Source organism: Camponotus vicinus, unplaced genomic scaffold, assembly GCF_025532165.1.
Source record: "Camponotus vicinus isolate PSW18456_S1 unplaced genomic scaffold, iyCamVici1.0 SCAF_4, whole genome shotgun sequence".
Taxonomy (NCBI): domain Eukaryota; kingdom Metazoa; phylum Arthropoda; class Insecta; order Hymenoptera; family Formicidae; genus Camponotus; species Camponotus vicinus.
The window spans coordinates 21,719,191-21,744,940 of record NW_028141976.1 but is presented as its reverse complement, the minus strand read 5'-3'; the positions used below and the strand labels follow the sequence as shown (position 1 = coordinate 21,744,940).

General features: G+C 36.2%; 2 protein-coding genes across 6 annotated transcripts in view; both read right to left on the bottom strand.

Moving 5' to 3' along the window:
- LOC145969900 (zwei Ig domain protein zig-8-like) overlaps positions 1 to 25,750 on the bottom strand; it is a 248,016-nt gene that overhangs the window by 100,011 nt on the left and 122,255 nt on the right. The gene's annotated exons all lie outside the window — the stretch shown is intronic.
- On the bottom strand, positions 1,933 to 6,498 carry LOC145969959 (uncharacterized). 3 transcript variants are annotated; one of them, XM_083096301.1, is made up of 4 exons: positions 6,331 to 6,498; positions 4,015 to 4,593; positions 3,150 to 3,431; positions 1,933 to 2,624 (listed from the first exon to the last, which is right to left on the bottom strand). In XM_083096301.1, the coding sequence occupies exons 2-4, from the start codon at positions 4,493 to 4,495 to the stop codon at positions 2,176 to 2,178; spliced, it is 1,212 nt and encodes a 403-aa protein (XP_082952427.1). In that variant the 5' UTR covers positions 4,496 to 4,593; positions 6,331 to 6,498; the 3' UTR covers positions 1,933 to 2,175. The 3 variants fall into 3 exon arrangements, with proteins under 3 accessions (XP_082952427.1, XP_082952426.1, XP_082952428.1); XM_083096300.1 differs by lacking the exon at positions 6,331 to 6,498 and having other exon boundaries at positions 4,015 to 4,813; XM_083096302.1 differs by lacking the exon at positions 6,331 to 6,498 and having other exon boundaries at positions 3,150 to 3,447; positions 4,238 to 4,813.

Here is a 25,750-nt window from a genome sequence, read left to right as displayed (position 1 = left end):
CTTGCTTTCCTTTCGACCACGCAATCGCATTTTCTCCGCTACGTTCCGCTCTACGTCTCAATTTCTCATTTATACAATTCGCATACAAAAAGGCAATCGCTTTTCAGAATGCGCAGCCGTCGATTTTTCCCGTTCCAATACATCAAAATCAACGATTATATCTTGACAGTCGTACCTTGATGAATGATGTAAAATTGAAAAAATAAAGAAAATTGCATCGTGCTTTATGCATTTATGTATTATATCGCGCGAGGAGTTTCTTTGGCGAAAAGACGAATCTGCCATTCGAACGCGTCGATGAATAAAACAGTATTGCCAGACCTTTTTTCCGTTTCGATCTGCCTATATTTTTTATCGCTCGACTTGGACGCATTCCACGCACATGTTCCACACACGGATTTCTCCTCGTCGGCGATATTTTTTCACGTTATAGGATTTTATAGTAACGGAAACGATAAAGTAGGTAGCACGAAACGCGTGTCACTCATCTCGTTCTGGATGCATATACCGTAAAAATTGGATTGTACATGTCTCACGCACACTCATACACACATACATAGCATCGAACATGCTGGCTCCAGGGATATGTTGCTTAAATGTTGGTTAATTAACGCGACATAAATTAATTCACGAGGTTATCTAACAAACCAATGGATTTATTTTCATCGAAACTGGCAAATGACACAATATCCATGTACAACAGAATGCGGTGAAATAAAACTACGTAACATTAACATTTATGTCATAGCAAATATCGCTGTTTATTATTTGGTTTTGACGGAATTTTAAATATTTATGTCATATTTGAATATACACGTGTTCGCGATAATTTGATTAATATTTTTTATTGTTCCATGTAAAACCGCGGAATATAATAAATAAATAAATTTTGGAAATAATTTTGCAGAATTAGCAAGAAGTAGCGCATTATTCACGCTAGAATAAGTGTTAATGCAAAAGATAATTGCTGTTCCACGAGTTTTAACATCTTTAAGAATTCTCGTCTCTTTCTCTCTCTTTCCCCGAAATATTTCTTCCGAGTGTTTAGCCTGGTCCGAGCTTACTTCACCGTTATGCTAAGCACGGGATACGGCGTACTCGAGAGCATTGTTTTTCCCTTAGTCGAGCAAATAACCGTTAAGAGGAGCCGTTTGTGATAGCGTATGAAACACACGGAAAAGCGCTATTACACGAACAAGATTAAAATTTGAGTTGTTACGGATACAAATTTCTACGTTGTGGCGCATCGTAAGTAGTCGGATATTTCTAAAAGGTAATATCCGCACAGTTCATAGCGCTGATATAGATTATCATGCACATTGTTATTAAACGACTATTCGTAGCATTCATGTTAATTCGGTAATAGAAACTGCAATAACATTACTGACGAGCTTCTCTTGTGTAAATTACGCACTAATTTCATTAAATAAGACAGCGATCGCAATATTGCAAATTGTTTGTATTCACCAAAATGCATTATCGTCCGATATGATAGTGTTATATTAATTTTCTAGGAACTATTTAATTACCGCGAAAATTCCGTACATAACTATGTATAACTACACAAAATTCAATGATTAAATAAAGCTTGCATCCACTGTTACATGAAAGTAATTAATTAATCCTTTAGTAAAGTCTTTTAATGTTAATGTATTTTTTAGAAATTACTAAAATTACGGAGAAGCGAGATAAATATTTACTGCAATTACTACGTTATTTAGATTTATATGTATTTTATGTTTATACATACATACATACATGTATAATATAGGAAAATATACATGTATAATATAGGGATATATTTCTATTATATTTATATCATATTTAAAAATATTTTTATGTTATTTATTTATAACTATCAGTTATATGTACAATTATAATTTTTTTGAAATTAATATTCTATAAATTATTTATAGATATGATAAAGCTCGATTAAAAATTAAATTTTTTATGCATTATAATAAACGTTGCAATGTGTAAGTATAATATATCTATTGACAAAATTATTCGTGTTCTTGAACAATAACTCATTAACACAACGGATTCATAATAATGTATCATATACTATAAGACGTGAAAGATATTTTTAGTTTAAGAATAACTTTGGAGGAAGCAAAAAAAATAAATTGGATTAAAAGATTGAATTAAAATAAGTAAAAGAAATTACGTAAAAGTTTACGTGATACTATGCGTAATCAACATGATTATAATTAATAAAAAGTTGATCTTGTAAACATATACAAAGCTATTTCCGGCGGATCTGGTAATAGTTTGAACGATTTTAGTGAAGAGACTTTTCGCTTTTGCTATCTTCGGTTCGCGCGCGGTACCCTTCAGCACTCTGTCAATGTCCGGACTGTAAATGCACTGTTTCATTTCCGGATTATAAATATAACCGAGTCGGCAGATGCAAGCGTAATGACCGGGCAGATTCAGGCAACTCTCGTTGTTCAGCGTACAATTGTGTGTGCCGCGAATGCATTCATTTACATCGACACACAGTCCAAATCTAGAGGACCATTCGTGCCCAGGCCGATGACATTCGCAACTCACGTTTATCTGATTCGCTCGGAGCGCGTGAAAGTCGTGATTCTCGTCCCGGTTTAGCATGCACTTTCGATGCGCTGCAAACAAAATGCGGCATCTCTGAAAGCGGAAGGACTCCAAAAGCGGTTAATTGCACGCATGGCAGACGGAATGCAAACGAGCTTATGAAGCTCGGTGTGTGGCAAGATTTAAAGTACTGATTTGTTATGTTTATTGTACATAAAGCGAGAATTTCGTCTGTGGAGTTACATGCTTTCGGAGCATATTTCATCATAACACATTTGTGATTTTAACGTTTCTGATTATCTCAACATACACTATAATTGTGCGATAATATCATTTAACGAGTGGACAATTTTATAAAGTTATGATTGTGATATTAATTATTTGTCTTTAATTAACTGTATAAGTGCTTAATAAAAATCTAAGTGTCATTTTCTAATTTCTAATGTCAAGGATACATCTAGCGCTCAATAACAACGTTTTTATCGATATAACGAGACGATATGATCATTGCACATTATATGAAATTAACTATCAACCACCATGATAAAATATCTAAATAAGATGTTTGGACGCGACAGATATTCATATCTACGCACCTGGTTGATTCTCAGCATAGCAAGGATTGCGTTGCGACTGGAAACAGTCTTTCATGTACCGGATGTGCTTCATGGGGCAACAATGGTCCGGGCAGAAACTGTACAGGGCGCAGGCGTACGGTTTCGTGTCGTCCGCTCGTGGATCCTTGTTATGAATGCCATATTCATCCAGGCAGTTGGCGTAATTGTCGCAAGGCTCGCCAAAGGTAGCTAAATCCGAAACACTCAACATCGTGTACCAGCACATATAGTAGCTGACAGTAGTACGCCATTGGAAGCGTTCTGAAAATTCGACGATCTTCTTACGTGCGTGTAAGATAATTAGGTATTATCCTTATTAACTCGTTGGCCTTATCATTTTATATCAGAGTTAAACGATTATTTTACTGATAGTATAGACTGAGCGTATATATTTTTTTGCATGGGAAAATTATTTATAATTGTTGAGGCATGTTTGTGACACATATATGTCAAGCGAAAATTTAGAAAATTTTTCCACATATCTCTGTGTGATTTAGTTTAAAAAATAAATATGGTTTCATATAAATATTAGGAATTTAGAACGCTTATCGCGATTATGATATTTAGAACGAAATCTCTTAATTAGCGAGATTACTTTAATTGCTTATAAAAGCTCGAGCGCATCAAATTAATGTGAAAGATATGCGTAGTCTTCCGTAGCGTTAAAGATAGAACTATGTACATTAATATCTTGCCTCCATTTCGAGCGAGTAAATGATACGATCAAATCGCATAGTTCGATTATTCAACCAGAGGACGATTTAGGACGAATAGACACTATATGTAAATTAAGCTTAATGTTTCGGCGTGATTAGGGATGCTCACGGCAAATCGATACACTTGCCGATTGGACCCTGAAATGGAACCATAGTGAGATTGTCTCGCCTTTGGGCCATTTGACAGTCCCTTTGAGCGGCTAGAATCTGCTCGGTATTGTTCGCCGAGTTCCATTTGTGCTCCCTCATGATCGTGACGGTGTCATCCTCACGCCTGAGGGCGGTAAGTTTAATGATCCTTTCGAGATATTTCAGGCACTCGATGAAACTCGCCTCGCAGTGTTTACGCACCTCCCAGTGCAGGGATCTCAGACCTGGTCTCGGGAATTCCTCGTACGGTCTGTTTATGGCCTCTTCCGCGCTCTTGTAATATCGGCGATCGTAATCGTGAAATTTGTGGGCGCGAATAAAATAAGCCACGTCGCGAATCACTCGGTTCTTGTCTAAGCTAGAATCCGGCACGTCCGTCGACTCCGGATCCACGTCAGGCACATCGCTCACTCGTATGTTGAGATCCATAACCTGCTCAGTCAGAGGTACTTTTGGCATTTCTACTTTGTCTTCTTCCTCCGCTGTCGTGTCGAAATCGGCGACAGTGGATTCCACGGTAGATTCGATTGTTGGTGGCGATAGCGTAGTAGTGGTTACTGTTAACGGTACACGAAAAACGATGAGAGAAATATAAGTGAAATGTAGTACGTATTTACCGAACTCCATCTTGGATTTTTTATAAAAAGCTTTTGTTTTATCATTAAGGCGAGATTCCACGTGAAATTTATTTTTATAACTTTGTAATTTTCTACTTTTATACTCCAAACTTGTCGATCGCAATCAAACGGTTGATCGCGACATATTCTTATTCAGTTCGAAATTTATAGTTCATATGATGGCGAAATAACGTTGAAAACTAAATAATGAAATTGAAATTCTGATCGAATTGACATTGAAATAGTATAAATTGTTGACGAATCTTTAATTATTATTTCGACACAATTTCAATGACATGCAATTCAAATGTAAATCAACCAATTAATTACATCCAAATCTTTTGCAAATTAAAAGTCACTTTAGGTGATTTTGTTTAGACTATAATTTCTTTGAAAAGAAACAAAACAAAATAAATATTAAATTTATATTAAAAATTTATATAAAACTTATATAAAATTTAAAAGTAAATGCAATAGTAATAACAGAAATACATTGCATATCTCTCTTGTTAATTATAAATTGAAATAAAAACTAAATATTATGTAATAACTCATTATGCAGTTATTATCCGAAGCAATATTGACTATACAAAGTATTTTTTAAAAAGCATTTTTCATAAAGCATATCTATCATATCATTCATATTTCATAAAGCATATCTATCTATCATATCATATTGCGTATCTAGCTAATTATAAATTGAAAAAAAAAACACTACAACTGACAAAAATTATAGTTTTTATTTTAATACGTACAACTTATATATAGTGCAATATATAAATATTTATTTATTTTTGCTGTAATGTGTAATTCCGTCAATTTTTAAAATTTTAAGAATAGAAAAATATCTCATGTCGGATTTATAATAAATATATTTTTCTTGTAAATAAATATATCTTGGCTGAACTGGCATTTTCTTTTCTCATCGCATTACGCGAAATATATCGGGCAGGTGGCACGAGAAACGCGATGCATCCTATTACTTGACGCGCAGATGCGCGTTCAAATTACTTAAATCGAGGAAGGCGCTGTCGCGTATCCGTCTCTTTATGACGCTGAAAAGGCAAAATGAGAAGAAAAGGAATACGCGGGAAGAAGAACGAGAGTACACGGAAAAAGTTATATTAAGCCGTATCCACTACGCTTGGACGTTATTCATCTCCCGGCATCGTCCACCGACTTACGGTTTACTTGCAGGTTCTCGCCAGTGTGGGTAAGTACTCTGTTATATTTCATTCAGCCGTGGCTTTATTCGGCCGGATGACTCTGCGACCTCCCCTCAGTGTCTTAGCACGGGTTTACGGAAACTTCGTAAAGACTTCGTACAGTAACGCGTAATAAGAGGCACCTTCGTGAAACGAGGTGAATCAACTTAGCCGGCTCCCTCGAGAGCGACTACTTTAACCCTTCAAGAGTGCTATCGACCTTACTTCGTAAAATGCATTTTATAGCATATAAATGCTGATAGAAATCATCTAAGTGAAGTTAACTTCTCGAAATTTACATATTTTCATGTCTCGGATATAATATATACAGTGCTACCAGAAGAGAAACCATTAGCTTGATTATTTTTCACATTTCAATTTTCAAACATCTAAAAATTTAAATATTGTATAATGAATAGCAATTAGAGCTTTAATTTGTGAAAGTTGGAGTTTTAAATATATATTTACTCACAATTTTCCAAGTAAAATGTCTACGCTCCATAAAAAGATGTCAGTGTCACATTATCGAGCTTTATCTTCTAATAGTAAGCTCGCTACTTGTAAATATAAATATAAATTCGCGAGCGAACAACCGCGAGCGGGTATTTCTCATCGAATTTCGTACTTGGCGTCCAGTGATCCTGAGAGATTCCGCGCGAAAGAAAAAGAGACTGCGGACTGGCGCAGCCCCTAACTTTTCGCTCATCGTGTATTCCAGTCAGCACTTTCGAAAGACAGAGTAACGTTCAATCAGACGGCGAAACTGGGTCAACATTTGCTCAGTGATCTGAGAAAACGGCGAAATACGCGCACGGGGACCCCGACGGGCGAATAAGAAACGTCCGCCCCCGCAGAATTACATTTGATGCAAGAGCGATTCGAAAGTTTTGCCTCACTCTATTCATCGAATGCTCCACCGTGCCGAAGGACTGCCGTTTATCTTGGATAATGGGGAGCAAAAAGGCTCGGAGGGGTGCTTCGCGATAGTGCTTATTAATTCCTTGGCGAAACTGACTGCGGAACTAGTTGGCGAGTTACAACGATTGGCTTCATGTTCTCGATCGCGATCCATTTGCGCCACGGATTATTATCACGGCGTGAATTAAAAATTAAAGAAAAAAACTTGGCGAGAAAAACTTCTTGTGACAGAAAAAAATAAATGTAAAAGAAGGAAATTAATTTTATACGTACACGTTTTTCGCAGCTTATTTTATCGCGACGAGCTAATGCAAACTAATTTAAAAATTTAATTTCGCTGATTTGCTCTTTTGCTGTGGGATTATGAATTATAGCTGATGCTAACATACGCTTGGCATGCGTGACAACGCATTTTGATTAACGCGTGTCATTATTCTGTGAAGGATACGTTTGAAAAAAATGCTCGCAAAATCCGTTCAAAGTTTCGCATACTGGCATGTACTGGCATATTTCGCAGGGAACAAGCGCCGCTATATATTTATATATACATATACAAATAACGAAGCTGGGAAAAATACAAGTGGATCATATTTGCGTGGTTCAGGGAAACGGTAAAATCCAACGTGTATAGTTTGGTGCAACAATGGTGAGCGCTATTGGCCGATATGGCACGACCGCCAATATCGCGTACCGAATTTCCTGCAATTTTATCAATATACTGAAATGATAAACCATAATAGAGCGATATGTGTGATTTCATCCACCCGAAAGCCGGTATGAGCAATTGAAAATACAATCTGAAAGGACGGATTTATTGAAACTCGGAGAACTCTTAAGGGCTTAAAGAAACGTTGACTGCAACGTTACTTCTTGCAAAAATTCTTCTTTTTTCTATTTGCCATTCTATCTTTTATCAAGATGGAATATCTCGCTGATCAACGCAAATAATGTATGTATATTGATTAATTGATTAATTAATCGACTTATTGTATTTATTTAGTTGATCAATTAATCGACTTATTGTATTTCTTTGTAGTCCCGTCTTGAATACAGAAATTAATTGATACCGAGATGGTAGAACGCATATCGCAAATCATGAGTAGCTAAACAATGATTGTGTAACTCTTTTTCGTTTAAGTAATATCAAAACTTTGCTCGCAATTGTGAAAGTGCGCAAGGCGACGCGGGAGAAACGTAACTCAAAATAAGCGCGAGTCAACATTTGCTCGGCGGAAGTAGAAAAGTACACGTTGCCGTTCGCGATTTCAACCTGCCGTGATATCGATTCGACTGAGAAGACGATTGGCGAACTGTGCTGTACCATTGATCCATTTCGATTCGTGAAACGATAAACCATAATGGAGAAACTCGATTTGTCGTGCACACGCTCGAGATTACGTATCCGGAATATCCGCGTTTTGTTGGAATATTTCAAAGTCTTTCATACATTTCTACAGGTATATAATAGGGAGTCGTTTTTTTATTTAGACTAACGGAAGCTCTTAACTGCGCTGCGTGAATCCTTTTTTCTTGTCTCTCTTTTAAAATAAATTTACAGGGAGTTAAAGGGGCGATATAAGAGGCAAAAGTATTTATGATAATAGCATAGACAAATCAAATATTATACCTGTATTTTTTCAAATGTGCCAAAGACATAATATTATTTTTTAATTTTCAGTTTTTCTTCTTGTAATAACTATTTTAGTTTCTAGAAAAAAAAATATATATATATATATATTAAACACAATATATATATATAATTTTTATTTTCTTTATATATATATATATATATATATATATATATATATAATATAAAAAAAATAAAATAATATAAAGGAAATAAAAATTAATTGATATAAAAATTGAAAATTTTAGAATTTACATTTTTTTGTATGATAAATATTTAATTACATTTTGCTTTTTTTATAGTCATTACAAGTGATTTCAAGACATATTATTATTTTAATGAGACTTTCGCGTAACTTCGCTTTTGCAAACTTTTTTACACTCTTTTTGCGCAAGCATGTTAAAAAATTTTAAAATAGTTTTTGTGTGAACCTTGTATAAACTTAAGAAACACGAAGTTAGAAAGAATTTTCATTAAAAAAATGAGAGATATTCACTCGTGTCGCATTATATATGCAACTGTACATAAACTATACGCATACGTTTCGCTCTAATGATATATTTAAAATTCAGGTGTTTTTTAAAATAACAATTTTTTGATCAAATTGAATTTACTTTAAAAGAAGCTATATAGTCAGCATACATCGAAACTTTTTAAACATTCAAATGATTGGACGCGAGGATACCAGTGTGATAAAGTATTGCAATGTGAACATACGTGATATAGATATATCACGGACATGGATATATGCGCATATCTTGTGCATATCAATTTATAACTCTGCTATATAATAAAACGTAGCTTGAAAATAATTAAAAAATTTTTATTTACATACAAGCTTGAAACTTAATTCAAAATTTTGCAATTTCTCATTCCGCTTAAAATGCGGAAACTGTCGAGCGTAGATCGTTTGTGTGTGGTCAATTAAATATGAAGATAAATTCTTCGTTATTTCAACTCTGGCATTTTCTATCGACGAGAGAAAGCGTACGACTTCCATGTGTACGCAATTATGTACAAGATGCCGCGTTCTATAGAGCCGCTCTATAACGTGCTCTCGACACAACCGCCTTTCTCGAGTATATCAGATGACGTTCACTCATTCTCTGTCTTTCTCTCTCTCTCTCTCTCTGTCTTTCGCTCTCTACGTTACATAACAACACGTCGCAGTTCCTCGTAAAGTCGACTAGCAATGTCGGATACATTGATTAACAGTACAATCATCCTGCGGTAAATGCTATACCTGTCTCGCTTACTACTACTTGTAATTTCTTCCCGCAGCCATCCGCGCGGAAGTTTGTAGACTTTACCTTACGTTAGATACTGGAGAGGGAAGCCGCGAGTTTCCTAAACTTTGTTAGATAATACAACGTTAATTAACTTCTCGTTTACCTATCCGACCGCTTAATGAAGCTGAACGTTCCTTATCGTTATCGTATATCTTCGATGCCTGTTATTTTCTCGCGATTGTACAACGACGAGAGTCGAGTAATTTTTCCAAAACATTTTTCGTCCTTACGATAAAATTTTTTCCTTCAAATAAAATTTGCTGTAATTAGATACCTCTTTTATATGAGAGGAATTTCCGATATTAATAATTACCGCGATAATAGTGATGATGACGATAATGGAACTATCAAATTACCCGAAGAGGATTACTAAGAGGTAATGATATCGGATTTCGTTATGCAAGAGGGCACTCGACAAATTCATAAAAGCCATTCGAGACGGTGCTGGCGCACGCGTATGAACGTCTCGGAGGTCTCTCTAGCTTTAAAAATCCGTGAGGAAGAATGGAGCGATTACGTGAAACCTGGCTTATCGGCTATGCTCGTCTACCTTCGCGCGAAAGTGGTTCGAATTAAGTACCTAAAGGGATGCTGGCTTTTAAACGAGATCCTCCTCTCAAAGGGTGGCTGACGTTCTTCCGTCTTGCGGAGAAGGAGAGAAAAACTTGAGGCACGACTCAGGAAGGAGGGATAAGGGCAAACGGTTAAGTAAAAAAAGTGGAATCCGCGGAAAGTTTAATTGCTTTCGAATATCGATGAGTGTTGTGCGGCACATCGTCTAATTTGGAAGTCAATCGCTAGACTCGTTTTCCCATTGCGCGTCTCGCCCCGTCTCGTCTCGTCTGGTCTCGTCTTCTCGGGCGCGATCTTATTTACTCTCTTCTCTAAGTGAGGAAAACTCGCGATAGTCGGGCATTAGCGTGATCGAATATCCGCAAACTACCGCCCGGGCGCATCGCCGCGATTGAACGCTAGGAAGAAGTAGAACGAGGCCGAACGGCGACGACGATCGAAGCCATTATCGGGAAAAGTTATCGCTCGTCGAACAATCCTCGGGCCATGCATTCGCGCTGCACTTATCGTTTTACGAACAGGATCTCGGCGTTATGTACCAACATCGCACGCTCATGTCTTTTTAAAACAGTTTAACGGTGTCGCTGAGCTAATGATGGCTCAGCGATAATCTATGTAATTATCGCTGTTCTTTGAAAAATATTTTAGACCGATGGGGAAAGCCTTTTGATTTTAATCGTATGGAATAATCTTTACTCCCGATGAATAAAGATACTTGAGAAAAACAAGATTTAGTTTCGTAATTTACAAGATAAAACATAAAATGAAATAGGATCATCGAATAATAATGTCAAATATAAATAGATAAATGATTTTTCCAAAAATTTCTAAAATATGTTTGTCGCGAACCTATTATAATTAACGAATCTTTTATATTATCAACTGTAAAAAAAGGAATAAATAAATAATGACTTAAAAATTGGATAATGAATCAAATAAAAAAAGTTAAAAAATTTGAGCGAGAGATATTATATATGAGCAAAATCTATAAATATTAAAATTATGCTAAACTGTGAAGCTAAGTTTTTATCGTCATCTGATGATCATTGACGACCATTTTACTAATTGGTAATCATATTAAATCGTATATAATTTATTTATTTTTATTTTCGACAACGCATAAAAATCTCTCTCAGATATACGCTTGTTTATACGTTATATTTCCTTTCTGTTTCAAAGCGTAATATTATACAACGTAATATCAAGAGTAAAGTATTTTCGCTCGTATATATAAATGGTATGCATTAATAAATGGTATGTATTTTCAAAGGACGTTAAAGCATTATAATACGGTTCTTGACCCGCTTTTGCCGTACCGCTCTTGAGACTAATCGCATCAACTCGATAAAATATTAATATAAATTAATATGAACAACACAAAGGCGAGCCGAATCTTCCGATGGAAATCACGTCGCGAATATCACAAATTCGCACGTGATACGCGCACGATTACGCGAGGATGGTTGCTCGCACGTGCGCGACCGCGCGTGGAATTCTTTATCCCCGCCTTGATATGACCGTGTATGACTTCTATGGGATGTCGCATCACCGTACTATTTTGTTGGATATTAATGGAAGCCGACTTGATAAATGAGTTGGTCGTGGGCGAAAAGATGGGGAAGACCCTTCGAATGCTCTTCTTTCTTTTTCTCTCTCTTTTTCTCTTTCTTTCTCTCTGTTTCTTGTTTCGCGAACCAAGCTTTAAAGAGAAGAATCAAACTGTACAGAATGCCTATGATTAGCGGCACTTTTCTCTCCAATGATAGATAATTTATATTTTTTTCAAGGTACATTCTAATAATAAATATGATGTTCGATATGAGAAATTTGAATACGTCATAAAAATTAAAAATCTGCTCGAGTATTTTATTATAATTTAAGGAATATTATCATAATAAAGATAAATCCGAATATTTGCTAAACGTAGTATTTTATTTCGTTCCATGATGTCCAATAGCGTTACACATTTCTCGTAATACTTCCATGATATCCAATAGAAGACACATATACAGCTTCACGCTCGACTATCTCCAATTTTTAGCTATGGCAATCTCTCCCACGGGATTCATGGGGCTTTTTAAAAGCGCGTCGCGTTCCGCAACGTCGGGCAAAATGGCAATGCGAGATATTCACTTAAAAAAGATCACAGGTTTACGCGTTTGACATTGCGATTACGTAACGAAGTTTTCGCATGAGCGCGTACATGGTACGATGAGCTCTTAATGCTGGGCACGTTGCGAGCTGCGCGCGCAAAAAGGATTAAGCTTCGACTACTGCAAGGCTTTATTAGCTTCACTATATGCGCAACGCTCACCTGTAAGTGCAATAGACGGATTGGTTTGCAATACCGACCACGTGTGCTCATTGAACTCAGCGGCAATTACAACCTGCCAATCAGCTGGACAAATGTATTCGCCGGCCTAACTGCATTTAGAGACGCGATCATGAGTATTGCTGTACCTTAGCCCGTGACATTCGCTAAACTAATGATGTATAGTTCTCTCGATCTCGCGAGAGTTGCATAACAAGTTCTTCCAAATTTTAAAAATGTCCTGTTTGTGACAATCGCCCATTGTTATGATAATAATAAAGATAAAATTTTATATATTAATGTCAATTTTATTAGCTACCTTTAATAATTTGCCCTGTTCACGTTTATAACATAGCACTGTGCTTATAATATATATATTTGTTTATATAACTTGAAAATTGAGTGAAATTATTGTATAATTTAATTCCAATTTAAATATAGATACTGAATATACATTTGATTAAAGATGTGGACTGAATTATTAGAAACTGAATGAATCGTTGATAATGCAGCAAGCAAATAGAGAATTGTCGACTTAATTATCGAAAATTGCTCCTCCGCTACTAACGGTAATAAGCATTAATATAAACTGCGGAACGTATAGTAATTACGATATGCTTGCAAAAGCTCGACAATCTAAATTACTGCATGTCAAATATATGAAAAAAAGCATAGCCGTAAGCACAATTCTCTCAAAAAATCAGCATGTTCATAAATTTTTCAACGATATATCAACGTATAACCAATTATGTAAATGTCGCAATGTCGTTTACATAAATTTCGATTTTATTGGTCATTTTTTATGGTCTCGTTGAATCACACAGTTACCAACATCAATCTTAACATACATATCACATTAATTAGACAGCAAATAAATAAATATTTCTATATTTTCCCCATTTCGTAGTTACTCGGCTGTTATATTAATTAAAAGATATGTATGTATTCCATCACTCACATTAATATCGAATTGCTCGCTATTTCCAACGATGGATTCTCCACGTTAATTATTAGCTCGCGATGTTTCGAATGATCTACTTCGTAGAGGAACCATTGCGCATATTAATCTCGGATGTGACTCGATTTTCAAATGAATTAAAACGAGCCGCTGTATTTATAGAATGTGAAAAAGTCTCTTTAATTTTGCCGACAATCATGGATTACTTTAATAAACAGATACTACACTTGCTTTCCTCTGAAATTTCCTATGAGATGTTTAATGAGCTTGCTTGCGAAATCCGAATAATCTCGATATCATTGTCATCGAAACAACGGATACAGTTCGTCGTATTAGAGATCCTGAAATTGTTAGGCGCACAGTATTCCGCGGATATTAATCGGAGTTGGGGAATTAATTTCTCTCCTATTACGAATGGTCGGAAAACTTGATTAGTATTCCCTAGGAGCGGCGCCGACACGCTGACGGCGTGTTTCTACGAATAGTTTGAAATCGAAGGTATAGGTCGCATTTGCCATGCTATCTACCAAGTCGTTCATCGAGCCACAGAGATTCCTCCTTCGCCTTTTCATTCGTTATGTGTCGACTAAATGAGACGAATAATTTTACAAAACTGCCACTATATATTCAGGCAAGCAAATTATACTCGAAACAGCACTCTATATTATACTATTTATTACGGAAATTAAACGCGGAAGGATAGAATTTCAATAATCCTAAACCGATTGAGCATCCGACGAAGGAAATTGAATTATCTATTTTAATCGAGATAGGTTTTCCGTCATCATAACTTCAAGCAAATTTACATTGTAAAGAAACTATGTACGATATAAATATTGTAAGAGATTATATAAGATTATGATAAGAATAATATATCTCGTAAAAATACATATTAAATACATGTTAAAATTAATGACATTATTTCAGAAGAAAAAAATATATTTTATAAGCCAATTTTTTTTTTTAACTTGGCTGGCGAGTTCTCAAAATTTCCGGCAAGCAACGAACCGGTCGAGTTCGCGATAGTCGAACGAAGAAAGCTCTTTCCTCTTGATCGAGAATCGCGACGTGAGACTACCGCCAATAATTTCGCGCCGTTTTTCCTTTTCTAGGCGAGAGCATCAATCGCAACGAAATAAATCGCGAAAAGTTGAAGCGGCTTCTCGGTCTCTATGTATGGCACGAACGTTTCGCGTTGGTCCGAGTCAAACTTCTTCGCGGCTATCAGCCCGAAAGGATTTTCGCAGTCGCGTCGTGTCCTGCGCCCGAGGGACTGCCTTCTTCGAATCAAACTTCGACGCCTGAGACGCCATTAGTACCCAACGAGTCTGCAAGTTTTCTCGCTCCATCGGCGTAGTCGAGGTAAAGAAACGAGGAAGGGCTTCTTTGTGTAGTCTTTCTCTCCTATTCTTTTCAAGGTTTTTCGAGAGTTAAAGAGGTCGTCCTACGGTGTGCGTCCTCCCATTTCTTGCTGTCGAATTTCTCAAAACCATGGTACAATTCCAGACGTTGTTTTACGTGTTAACACAGACTCGAGAATTTTACTCGATACGATCTTATAATAATTCGATTTTTTTAAAAAAGTCCAACTCCTAGACTAGACGATAAATATTTTGATATAGATTCCAAACCCGCTGTTTCTGCGGTTATATTTATGGAATGGAAGCTCGTGTTTGATTTAATTTTGAATTCCAGTGTTAAAAATATAATTAAAGATAAACACTATATGATAGAATTAAATAACTTAGCACGCAATTTTTTTATATATTCTTGTAATCAAATTTCTTCCAAGTGCGATAAAGAGAGCGTTAAAAGCTTTGAGATACAACGATGTTATTTTAGAGGGCAAGCATCTTTCGTATCCGCGGTCGATCGACAGACATCCTCTCGAACGTTTCCTCTTCCCGTTTCTCGATGCGAACATCAGTGCGATATCCACCAGCGTGTTATCAATCAATCGGCGGACATCCTCGTACCAGTCCGAATTTGCGGGCCAGCATTCAAGGATCATCGGGCGTCTGTGATTCCTTGGAGTGCGCGCTACCCTCTCATCAAACGCTGTCAGCATTCAGCCTCGGACTTCTCCGCTCGAGCATCACGAATGGGTGTAACTGCGGAGCCGATTGTCCTGAATAGGCTTTCTCGCCAATCGAATTCGCCATAGCTCTTGGCAACCGTCGTTGCTGTCGTCGATGAAGAAAGGGAAGCAGCGTACGAGCTGGCTGATGAAATTGAACGCGGCAGGCACCCCTGAAGACGTTTCATCCGTGGAACGGCTGACATGAGTGAACGGGGATGAAGCGTGGGTGAGATAGTCGAGGTGTTATCCGAGGAACGGATACGAAATACGTGGAGAAGGAAGGCGAGGTGACAAAGGTAGACGGAGGAGAAGATGTAAATGGCACGCTTCATTAACGTGAGTTACCGTCGCATCCATTATTCGCGGTAACCGGGCTGACAAGCGCGATTCCGTTCTGTCCAGAGTATTACCGTACGGAAGCAGGACGGAAATCTCGCGCGCGTTTACTCCTCGCGAAGGGAGGAAAAGGACCGACGGCAGCCAAATTGGTACGAGCTCCTCCGCCGTCGCCGAAGCCGCCTGTACGCTGGCTGCGAGTGTCGTCCCGGAAAACGTTCCGCGTGGAAGCGGCGCGTAATCGCGCGATTCCGGAGTAATGGAACCGGAAGGAAACCGCGCAGGCGGAAAGAGAGGGCGAGAGATCGCGCGAGCGAGCGTGAAGACGCACATGAGACCGTTTCGCATACCCGACCGGATTCCACGTCTCGGTGATTAAGATTTTCATTAGTCTTGTTATCCGACGAGCGTGCCATATGGCGCCGACAGAACAGATATTGTCGCAACTTCGATACGCCTACCGCGAAATTGGAATCGTGCGATCGAGAAGCGGTTACGATACATGCATACAAATCGATTGAACAATCGAAATTAAAGTTGCGTTTTTTCCATGATGAGATCATTGTGAAAAATATAAAAATCTATTATTCCTCATTACAATTTCTTGCTTCTTATCTTTTTGTCTATTTCGATATATATTTTATGGAAAATAACAAATAATCTTGCTGACAATGATATATGGAATATTTTATTTATTCCATTATCTTTGTAATTATATATTCAGTAAGCGAGCGTGACTCGCTTTGTAATTTATATCAATGCCGAAAACGTAATCGTGATACAGCACGAGTAATAACCAGCTCGGTTGAATTTCTAGCGTTCCATAGCAATATATACATTGTTACGTGGCTATATTTAATAAAGACTCGCGCGCACAAGCGCCGTTGTATTCCTAACTTCAAAGTTCCTATGATTAAGATTTTCATTAATCTTGTTATTCATCGGCGTGACACGTATCGTGCCTCGCGTGCATTAGTCTGATACAATGCTTGTGACATCAAACAGACGCGATCTTTCATACCGTACATAACTCTCGCCGTAACGCCATATTATTTCGTCATAACGTTAGACTGGATTATACCGACGTAATTTTTGTGTAAAATAAAAAATATTAATTAAATAAATATATATATAAACCTGAAAAAAATGTATGACGCCAGTGTGCAAAATATTCTCGCGCTAAAAAAGCTACGCAACCTTATTTAACGGCTACAAAATGTTGCTGTCAAGACATAATTTAATCTCGACTTTTTCATGAAAACGATAAAGTACTATGTAAATTTATCAGTGTACCTCTCGATTCTTTTAGAAATATTAGATGGAACATTGTTATTTTGGCGCGATAATTTGTCAGTTTCGTCGCTATCAATAAGATATTCTTCGATAAGAATAAATGATATACCGCAGCTCATAACTAAGTGAGTCGTACCTGATGCGCGAGAACTCATGGAAAAAATTACATGAAGACATAAATTGAGGAATTATTACCTGATTTCTCTCTCGTACGACGAAATCCCTTACGGTCGACGAATTGCTATTAGAACATTGATCACTATAAGATTTTTCTCCGATCCTATCGCACTTTAGACTTTATACAGGTCCGCACTTTTTCCCGACCGAAAATATCTAGCGAGATAAGGGGCCGAGGGACGAAGTTCGGGATCGTAAATCAGAAAATGGGGCGGTCAGTCGTGGCACAGAGCTTCATCTCGTGCATGAGCGTGATTTATGCGGTCACTATGCATGTATGTGTATGTATGTGTACATGTAAGTGTGTGTGTTGTGTGTGGTTGTGGCTGCACTACGGTCTCGAGCCGCCTTAGAAGTGGTTTCAGTCTGTCAGGTTCCGCTATACGTGTAATGCCACGGATCAAACTAACGAAATTAGCAGCCCTCCACTATGTAAATGAAAGTTTCTATTGTATGAAATAAAAAGAATCTCAAAAACCAATATCGACATTTGACCGATGTAATTTAATTTTCTTTTTTTGCATGTTACTAAACAGCGAAATTACTTTTAAATTTCCGCTCAAAGAGCATTAATAATATATAGAAATAAAATGTAGAATAAAATATAAAATGTGTAGCGATTATCCAAAAATCTCCAATTTTCGAATCAGCTGATTTCAAATAAATGTGTATTTTTCGATTTTTCCTTTCTTTTTTTATATAGGACGAATTTTACCATTAAACAATCGCGAAAACAATAGTTTCGGAATGAATTCGGATCTGCAGTACCGGAAAGGGCACAAAATGAAATTCTGAAGCAATCGGTAGTGTGGAAAATCATAATGGAATTATATTACGGAACTATTAAACCGAAAGAGTACCGTCAATATCGAACGGAACGGAAAATGGACGTTCTCTCGATCAAATATTCCATATTTTAATCTCGGCCGATTTATTTCTTTCCATCAACCTAGTCCAGTCACTGCATATTTTCCAGTAATCTTCTGCGGCCAAAATAGTCTAAATTTTATTACTGAGCAATCTAAATGTAATAACGTCCATGTTGTTTTTGCGATATATCTGTCTTTTAACGTCAATATTTTGTTAAATACATGTGCGCATTTACGCAAATGTATGCGCATCGCCTATTCGCTATATTGTTCTGACGCTCGACAGGATTAAATAATACACGATTGAATAAATTTCATGAAATGAAAATTATTATTCAACGTGGATTTTAAACAACGTTTGTACATTATTTCAAAATATGCTAATAATGCACAATCCAGCTATGCACGCGGTCATCATTCTTTTAATTTTTTTTGTTTATAGAAAATATTACTCCTGCATTTTGTCGTGCAATAAACTCTTGAACCGAATTACCATATCGTTCGAAGACGACCTTATTATTTCCAAGATTAATAACAGCATGTCACGAGAACGGGCGCTATTATCGTTGTAATTAAATGAAACTGCGTCGCGCGGCAATGTGTCGGCTATGAATGCCGAATGAATGCGTGAAATAAGAACCATGCTCTCCTACAACGACAGAGTGCTCATCCATCCCGTGATATCGCCACCCCTTTTCTCGTGACTCGTACCCCGAGCTAATAGAATTCATTGGATTATGCATCGGAGGGCACTTAAATATAAGTGGTTAAGCGAATTACTATGCGCTACCCTTGGACGATTCGAGCCCCCTCCTATCCTTCGCAATACCGCACGAATATTATTATGCTAATCCATAACGCTGAAACTTTTATGGCAGCCACGATCGCGTAAACACTGCCGGCCTTATTACTCTCCATAGCGTCAAGTCCGCGGAAACTTTAATTAGATCGCGAATTAGCGTGCACGGTTTATTCGATTTCACAAGTATTCTCCTACCCGTGCTTGATGTTATCATCGTTGATAGATAGCGGCTAAAGGTGTGTCATCGGTAAATTGCACTCCCTTATTTTATAAATTGATTAAATTTACAAGTATCCTTAAATTTTTACTAAAAATAATTTTCGTGGTTTCGCTCCGAGTCAACTTCTACGTACAAAGCTATTGCGAAACCTCAAATCATAAATGTTACATGATAGATTATATGATGTTTCCTTTGCAGATGTATAATTATTCGAGAACGAAGAAAAGAAGAAACTGGGAAAAGGTTGGTGATTAGAGACACAACAACGGAAACGAGAGATACTTTCTTTCTACGACAAACTTTTCTGAGTATGTCTTTTTATTTGTCTTTTCTGTTTCTGGCACCAAGATAAGATTTGTAATATGTTTAATAAATCGGGCATCGCGCACGTTATCTACTTATGATTTTTTTCATTATTATCCACATTTTCTGCGAGATATTCGTTAATTACTTTAGATTGTGTGCGAGAATTGTTCTTCGTCAATAAGCAACAAGGACTTAAATTAAACTCCAAATTGAGTTTCGTTTGTAAAGAAATTATATTTCATTATTACAGAGACAGAAAATGTAATTCTAATTTGTTAATTATATATATATACAGTGACCTATTATAATCTATGGATTTTTCTCTGAAAGTGCAACAAATCAAGAAAGCATATACAGAAGTTAAATTGTTTCGAAGCGGACATCAGATATTACACGCTTTTGTTTTGGAAACAAAGTCAACTCCTTTTTATTAAACGAACCATTTATTTTTTTAACATTAATCAATCCTTCCTATTATTCTACACATAAAAGTATTAGTGTAAATTATATTATATGAAAAATGAATAGCTCAGAAGATATTTCGATTCAAAGATTCATATTTAAAAATGTATTGATATACTTAATATATTTAAATATCTACTAATTTAAAATATTTAAAATAAATTTATTTTCATTTATATTGTGTTTACTATAATCTCTCAAATAGTGTTCATTTTAATTAATTCAATTTCATAACAAAGGTAAAACGAAAGATTAAATGATATGTTAAGTATGAAAAATCAAAAATTTCGGGAGAAAAATCTATTTATAGATTTTAATAAGTCACTCTCTTTTTATCCGCTTGTACGTGCGCGCGAGTTTGTGTGTGTGTGTACATTACGATTCATCTATAATTATTGCGATTTTTATATATATATATATATATATATATATATATATATATATACATATATATATATATATATATATATATAATCACAATGATAGATACTCATTTAAAATGATAAATGTAATAATACATGTCACTTATCGATTATTCCTTTCCGATTTATACGATTTTGCATGCGGCATATTTCATAAATCCAGAGACCACAAGTGGGCTGATTTCAAGCATCAATGAGGTCACAACCGTATTGTTCAACATTTACATCCATAATGTGCGAAAACCTGTTTGCAAATCTATGCACGATTCGATACCTTCGTTGAAGCGAGAGCGTCGCGAAGGAGAAAAACTGCAGCAACGTTCGCCACAACCAAGCCATCGACTTTCACTCGCTCAACCCATTACGTATATTACAAATTTATTGGACGGGGGACAAATTTCACGAACATGTTTGCGGACATATCGAGAGAAAAAGAGACAGAGAAAAAAAAAACAAAGAGGACAGAAAGAAAATTAATGCACGGTTGCACGAGAACGAATCCTGATATGAATAGAGAAGAAAGGATGGAAAAAAGAGAGAGAAAGAAGATGGGTGTCGATGACAAAGGTGGGGCACGATGTGACGAAGTCTGTCGCAATATCCTGCAACTAAAGCCAATAAATAAAAGACGGCTTGGCCGTAGAATTAAAACACATACATCACGATATTGGCTACGCGTCGCCGCATTTCCACACTTTCTAGCCTCGGCGAAGCTCGTGCTCCACCACCTTTATCTTCCTTCTGTTTCTCATTCACCCTGCATCTCTCGACGGAAGCCGATCTACGTGCCGACTTTACGATGAAATTAATCCCGATCGGATACTGATTGGAATATAATTTCGCGATCGCGGTGATTTTCGTTCGTTACAATCGTCGAATGCGAACGTGTGTTAGCGGATTCAATTTTATTTCCGTTTTAAACGCTCGATAACTCTCGGTGGTATTTGAATGTCTCGATGCGCTCATCGCTTATATGTAAAACGAGAGGTGACAGTTTGATCCATGAGACAGATGATCCGTCATTCAATCCGCATTTACTTATTGAGATTTAAGCGCTTCGATGAGAAGCATCGTACAGAGGTATGGAAATTAGTTACCGCGCACACAATTGCGAATGTAAAAAAGTTAAACGCTTTCTCCACGATAAATTTATCGAGCGAAATTTAATTAATACAGTTTCGCAAAACATTACCAATATATACATATATATCTTGCGGATTGCCGATTACGTATCAATATTTATTTTATCCTTGGGATATATTGAAAATATCTCACTTTGCCTAATACATCGTCGTGCTATTTATATAAAGATAGAGTAGGAAGAGATTTTAATTTAATTGCAAAGTATTGCGTGCGAATTAATATAAAAAAAATTTATCGGAAATTCTCGTAAAGTGAAAGAAGGAGGAGAGAAGGTTGTTGGCTATATAAATAGAAAATTTCTAGAACCGAGATGAAGTAACTCGTTATACCGCCGATAAAATTACGACGAACGAAAAAAATAAAAACCGCAAAAGAATAAATGTGCTATAGAAAGTGCAGTGAAATAAAGAACCCCCCCAGGAATTACGCAAGTTTAAAAATCCCGTTTTGCACAAGCTTGCTGATTTCGAATTTCGAACTGTAATATCATATTTTAAAGTTCTCCTGGAAAGCATTGTGTAGGCAGAAATTTCAGGCAAAGTTTACGCATGCAAAAATTACATCATGATAAACTGAAAATCCTCCTTCTCTATATTATATCAGTAATTTACAGTACATATCGTCAACATCGATCACATAATTATCCCTAGGAGCAAGAAGCACATAATTATCCCAAGAAGTATAAAAATTATCGATATACAAATTTTTTTCGATGCGACGCGAAAAATGAGAAGCGCAAGAATTTGTCGACAATTACGCAATGCGGTTTTCTGAGCAGGTACTAATACGCCACCGAATACATAATAAAACGCAAAAGTTCCAATTCCTCGATGAAAGCACCAAAGTCCAATAACGACTCTCGTTGCATTCGTCTCTAGATTCCGTTCGAAGCGTAACGCTCGAAAGTGTTTCGCAGGTCGGGCCAACGCAATAAAACTTTCCAAATCTCTTGAGGGTTTCGAGGACGATGTAACGTTCCGCGCAGCCCGTTCGGAGCGTGTAAAGAGCTCATGAATATTTAATTCCCGGTAGTGGCGAATCGAATGTTAACAGTGTGCGAAAACCGACAGCAGAGAGGACAGGGACGAATAGAGAAATGCAGGGGATGTAGATAGAGACGAGAATCGAGATTGTTGCTTACACAGCAGTCTATATAGCCGATATCTAAATAGTTGCTGCAGCGACCGTCTGTTACATGCCGGAGATCTCGTTCCAACAATTAATGCAATGAAAATCGCGACGTCGCTGTCTCAATAAAACGTAAATTATTCTGCTGCTGTTTCCTTGCTCTCCTTGCTTTCATCTCGAATCGCAGACAACAATTAATCCGGAAAAACGTAATGCAATCTGCTTCAATTCTAATTCTGATATGTGGAGCTCACATTAAATCATGCGTAAGAAAAAGAGATGAAAAAATTGATAATCTGTTTCTCTTTCAATTCATCCCATTGTTTTCAAATTTTTATAGAAAGAGAGAAAAACTGATTTAAAATATTATATATGTTTTGCATTTTATTATATTACTATATTTAATTTTTCAATATTATTTCAGTCTTTTGTTCTCAATGCGGAAAATTTCAAGTTTATGAATAAGAATTTATAATAATGCAATCCAGAAATAACTTTTTTCACAGACTATATATGATCACTAGTAAATCTAATTAAGACATTGCTTTTGCTTGCGTTGCATACATTCCATTATGTATCGCAAGTACGCAAGCATGCAATCACCAGTGGAGATCAAAATTTATCAATGACATCAAATATTTATCCTCTTAACGTAGTTATATCGAATGCTGCAATGGCTCATTACAATGAATAATCGTTCACAAATTATAAAACTTTCATAAAATTGAGCCCATTAAAATTGTTATCTACTTTCTTTTCTGAAGCTTAATTCGTGAAAACACCTTTAACTTGAATCATTTATTTTAGAAACTAATTCCACATATAAATATTTAATAAAGAAAAGATTAAATTTAAGTTGATCATAATTTATTATTAAAATTTAATGTGATAGATTTAAGACAGTCCGCATGTAATTGACTGCACGATAAAAACGATCATCGAGTACAGTTGGAACAAATTTGATTTCCTTCCACGCCTCTCTTTGACGCGTCGCATCTCCGTCGAGATTGACCCGAATTATGTCAACAAACTTCTGTAGGAAACTTGCGACACGTTAGAGAACGTAGAAGATGACATAATCGACTACAACGACATACACATCTTAACTTTTACTATGCTCTTAAACTATTACAATCGCAAGAAAAGTCCATAGATCTTTAGAAAATTATTTATTTCAATTTTTATAAATTCAAGTGATGGCGATTGTGCTTAACATCATATTAAGCTAAGTCAATAAATTATTTTTTATTAATTTTTTAAGTGTTTTCTCTTCAAGTTTTTCTCATCTTGTGAAATATTCTCGAGTGAAAACCTCTTTAGACGATTTGCAATTCATAATAAAATTCAAGACAAATAGATTTCTATTTTTTAGTTTTATGTATTGTGTAATTTAGATAAAAACTTAAATGTAAAATACATACAAATAAAAAATATTAAGATACATATTAAAATATATGTGACACATAAAATTATAAATAGAATTTTATCTTGAATTTTATCACGCCTTACAAATCGTAGAGAGATCTTAATGCAAGGATTCAAGAAGTGCTCTTCTCTCTTCACTTGTCAAAAGATAAATTATAATTTGGAGACAGATAGCAAATTGTTAAATCAAACTTACTTGATACATACTCAGCTTACGTCACGTACATACGCGAGAGTGCAATAATTAGATCCCTCTGTATTATTGTATTACGTAATAGACCAACCAAGTCGTCATGTGCGTCACTTATTTCTGTCAGTCACGTGGATTCTCAAACACCTAATGTGGTTATATGTATAACGAAGCGAACGCAGAACGGTGAATTAATGTTTCGGTTTGCCGACAAGGATGCAAACTCGTGGCACAGCGAGCTTTCGAATATAGCACATAGTTCAGCTAAGAACTAATTAACGAACAATTAAAATTAATTTTACGCTCGAGTGAACTAGAGTTATTCGCGCGATCGGTGGTCTTCTCGGCGTAACTACAAGTCAGAGGAAACCGGGTAACCACAAAAAGATAATTTCGTGCATAAATTAAACGGAAATGTAAAAGTTCGAGATACGCAGAAATTACACCTCGAATAAACTAGCGCAGTAACGCTTCAAAATTCATCCGGCAAAGTTTTTTGGCTACACAATCGGGCCTATAAAATATGCCTCTTTTTTACATCATCTGATGTACTGTCTGCAAATTTAAATCTTTAAATATGAATAAAATTTTAATTAAATAAAAATGTATTAAATTAGTAGTCATAAGAGAAGTAAAGAAAAGTAAAGAGAGAGAAATATATAAAATTTAAAAAAAATTTGATCAGAAAAACGGTCATTATTTCCCTTGTAGAGAGTAAAATTAAAAAAATAATTATGATTGCCTTCGGAAAAAAATTGATAACAATCGGTATAAGAATATTATTCACTTGGCAAGACGGGATTCCATGTTTGTAAATCAATATTTTGCGTAAAAAGAAGTTTCTTCTTACATGATTATATATAATAATATTGCTGGAAATAGAACGAGAGGGAAAGATTAATATATTTTGAAAAATTGCCCGAGATTACGGACACGCGGCGTCAGCTTCTTCAACAATGTCTTATGAGCAAGAAGGAAAAAAGTCGCCCGGTATGTTCGACCATTTCTGGAACGCTCCGAGCGGCAATGTCCCCGGGTTATGTTCTGCGGTACACGGAAAGAAGCTTATCCCGAAGATGCATATCCGAAATGCAGCGCGTCGCGGGCACTTAACATGTAAAATGGTATCTGTTTTTCAACTTTCACGCGATAAGCACTAAATTATGGGTATGAATACGAAACAGTCGGTCGATTATAAGACAATTTTTTTTTTTTCAAGAATTCCAAGAATGTGCTGCCTTTTCCGTCAACATCTTCATTTCTTATAAAATCAAGTGCTATTGATATTCTTGATATAAAAATCAGAACGAAAAAATTATTTATTTACGTAGAATCGATATTGTCGAGAAATTTTCATGTCGAT

Coding starts and splice junctions, on each gene's coding strand:
- LOC145969959 (XM_083096300.1), bottom strand. CDS start 4,663: ATGGAGTTCGGTAAATACGTACTACATTTCACTTATATTTCTCTCATC. Junction 3,432..4,014: donor TCCATTTCAGGGTCCAATCG/GCAAGTGTATCG, acceptor TCGAATTTTCAG/AACGCTTCCAATGGCGTACT. Junction 2,625..3,149: donor CTATGCTGAGAATCAACCAG/GTGCGTAGATAT, acceptor TTTTGTTTGCAG/CGCATCGAAAGTGCATGCTA.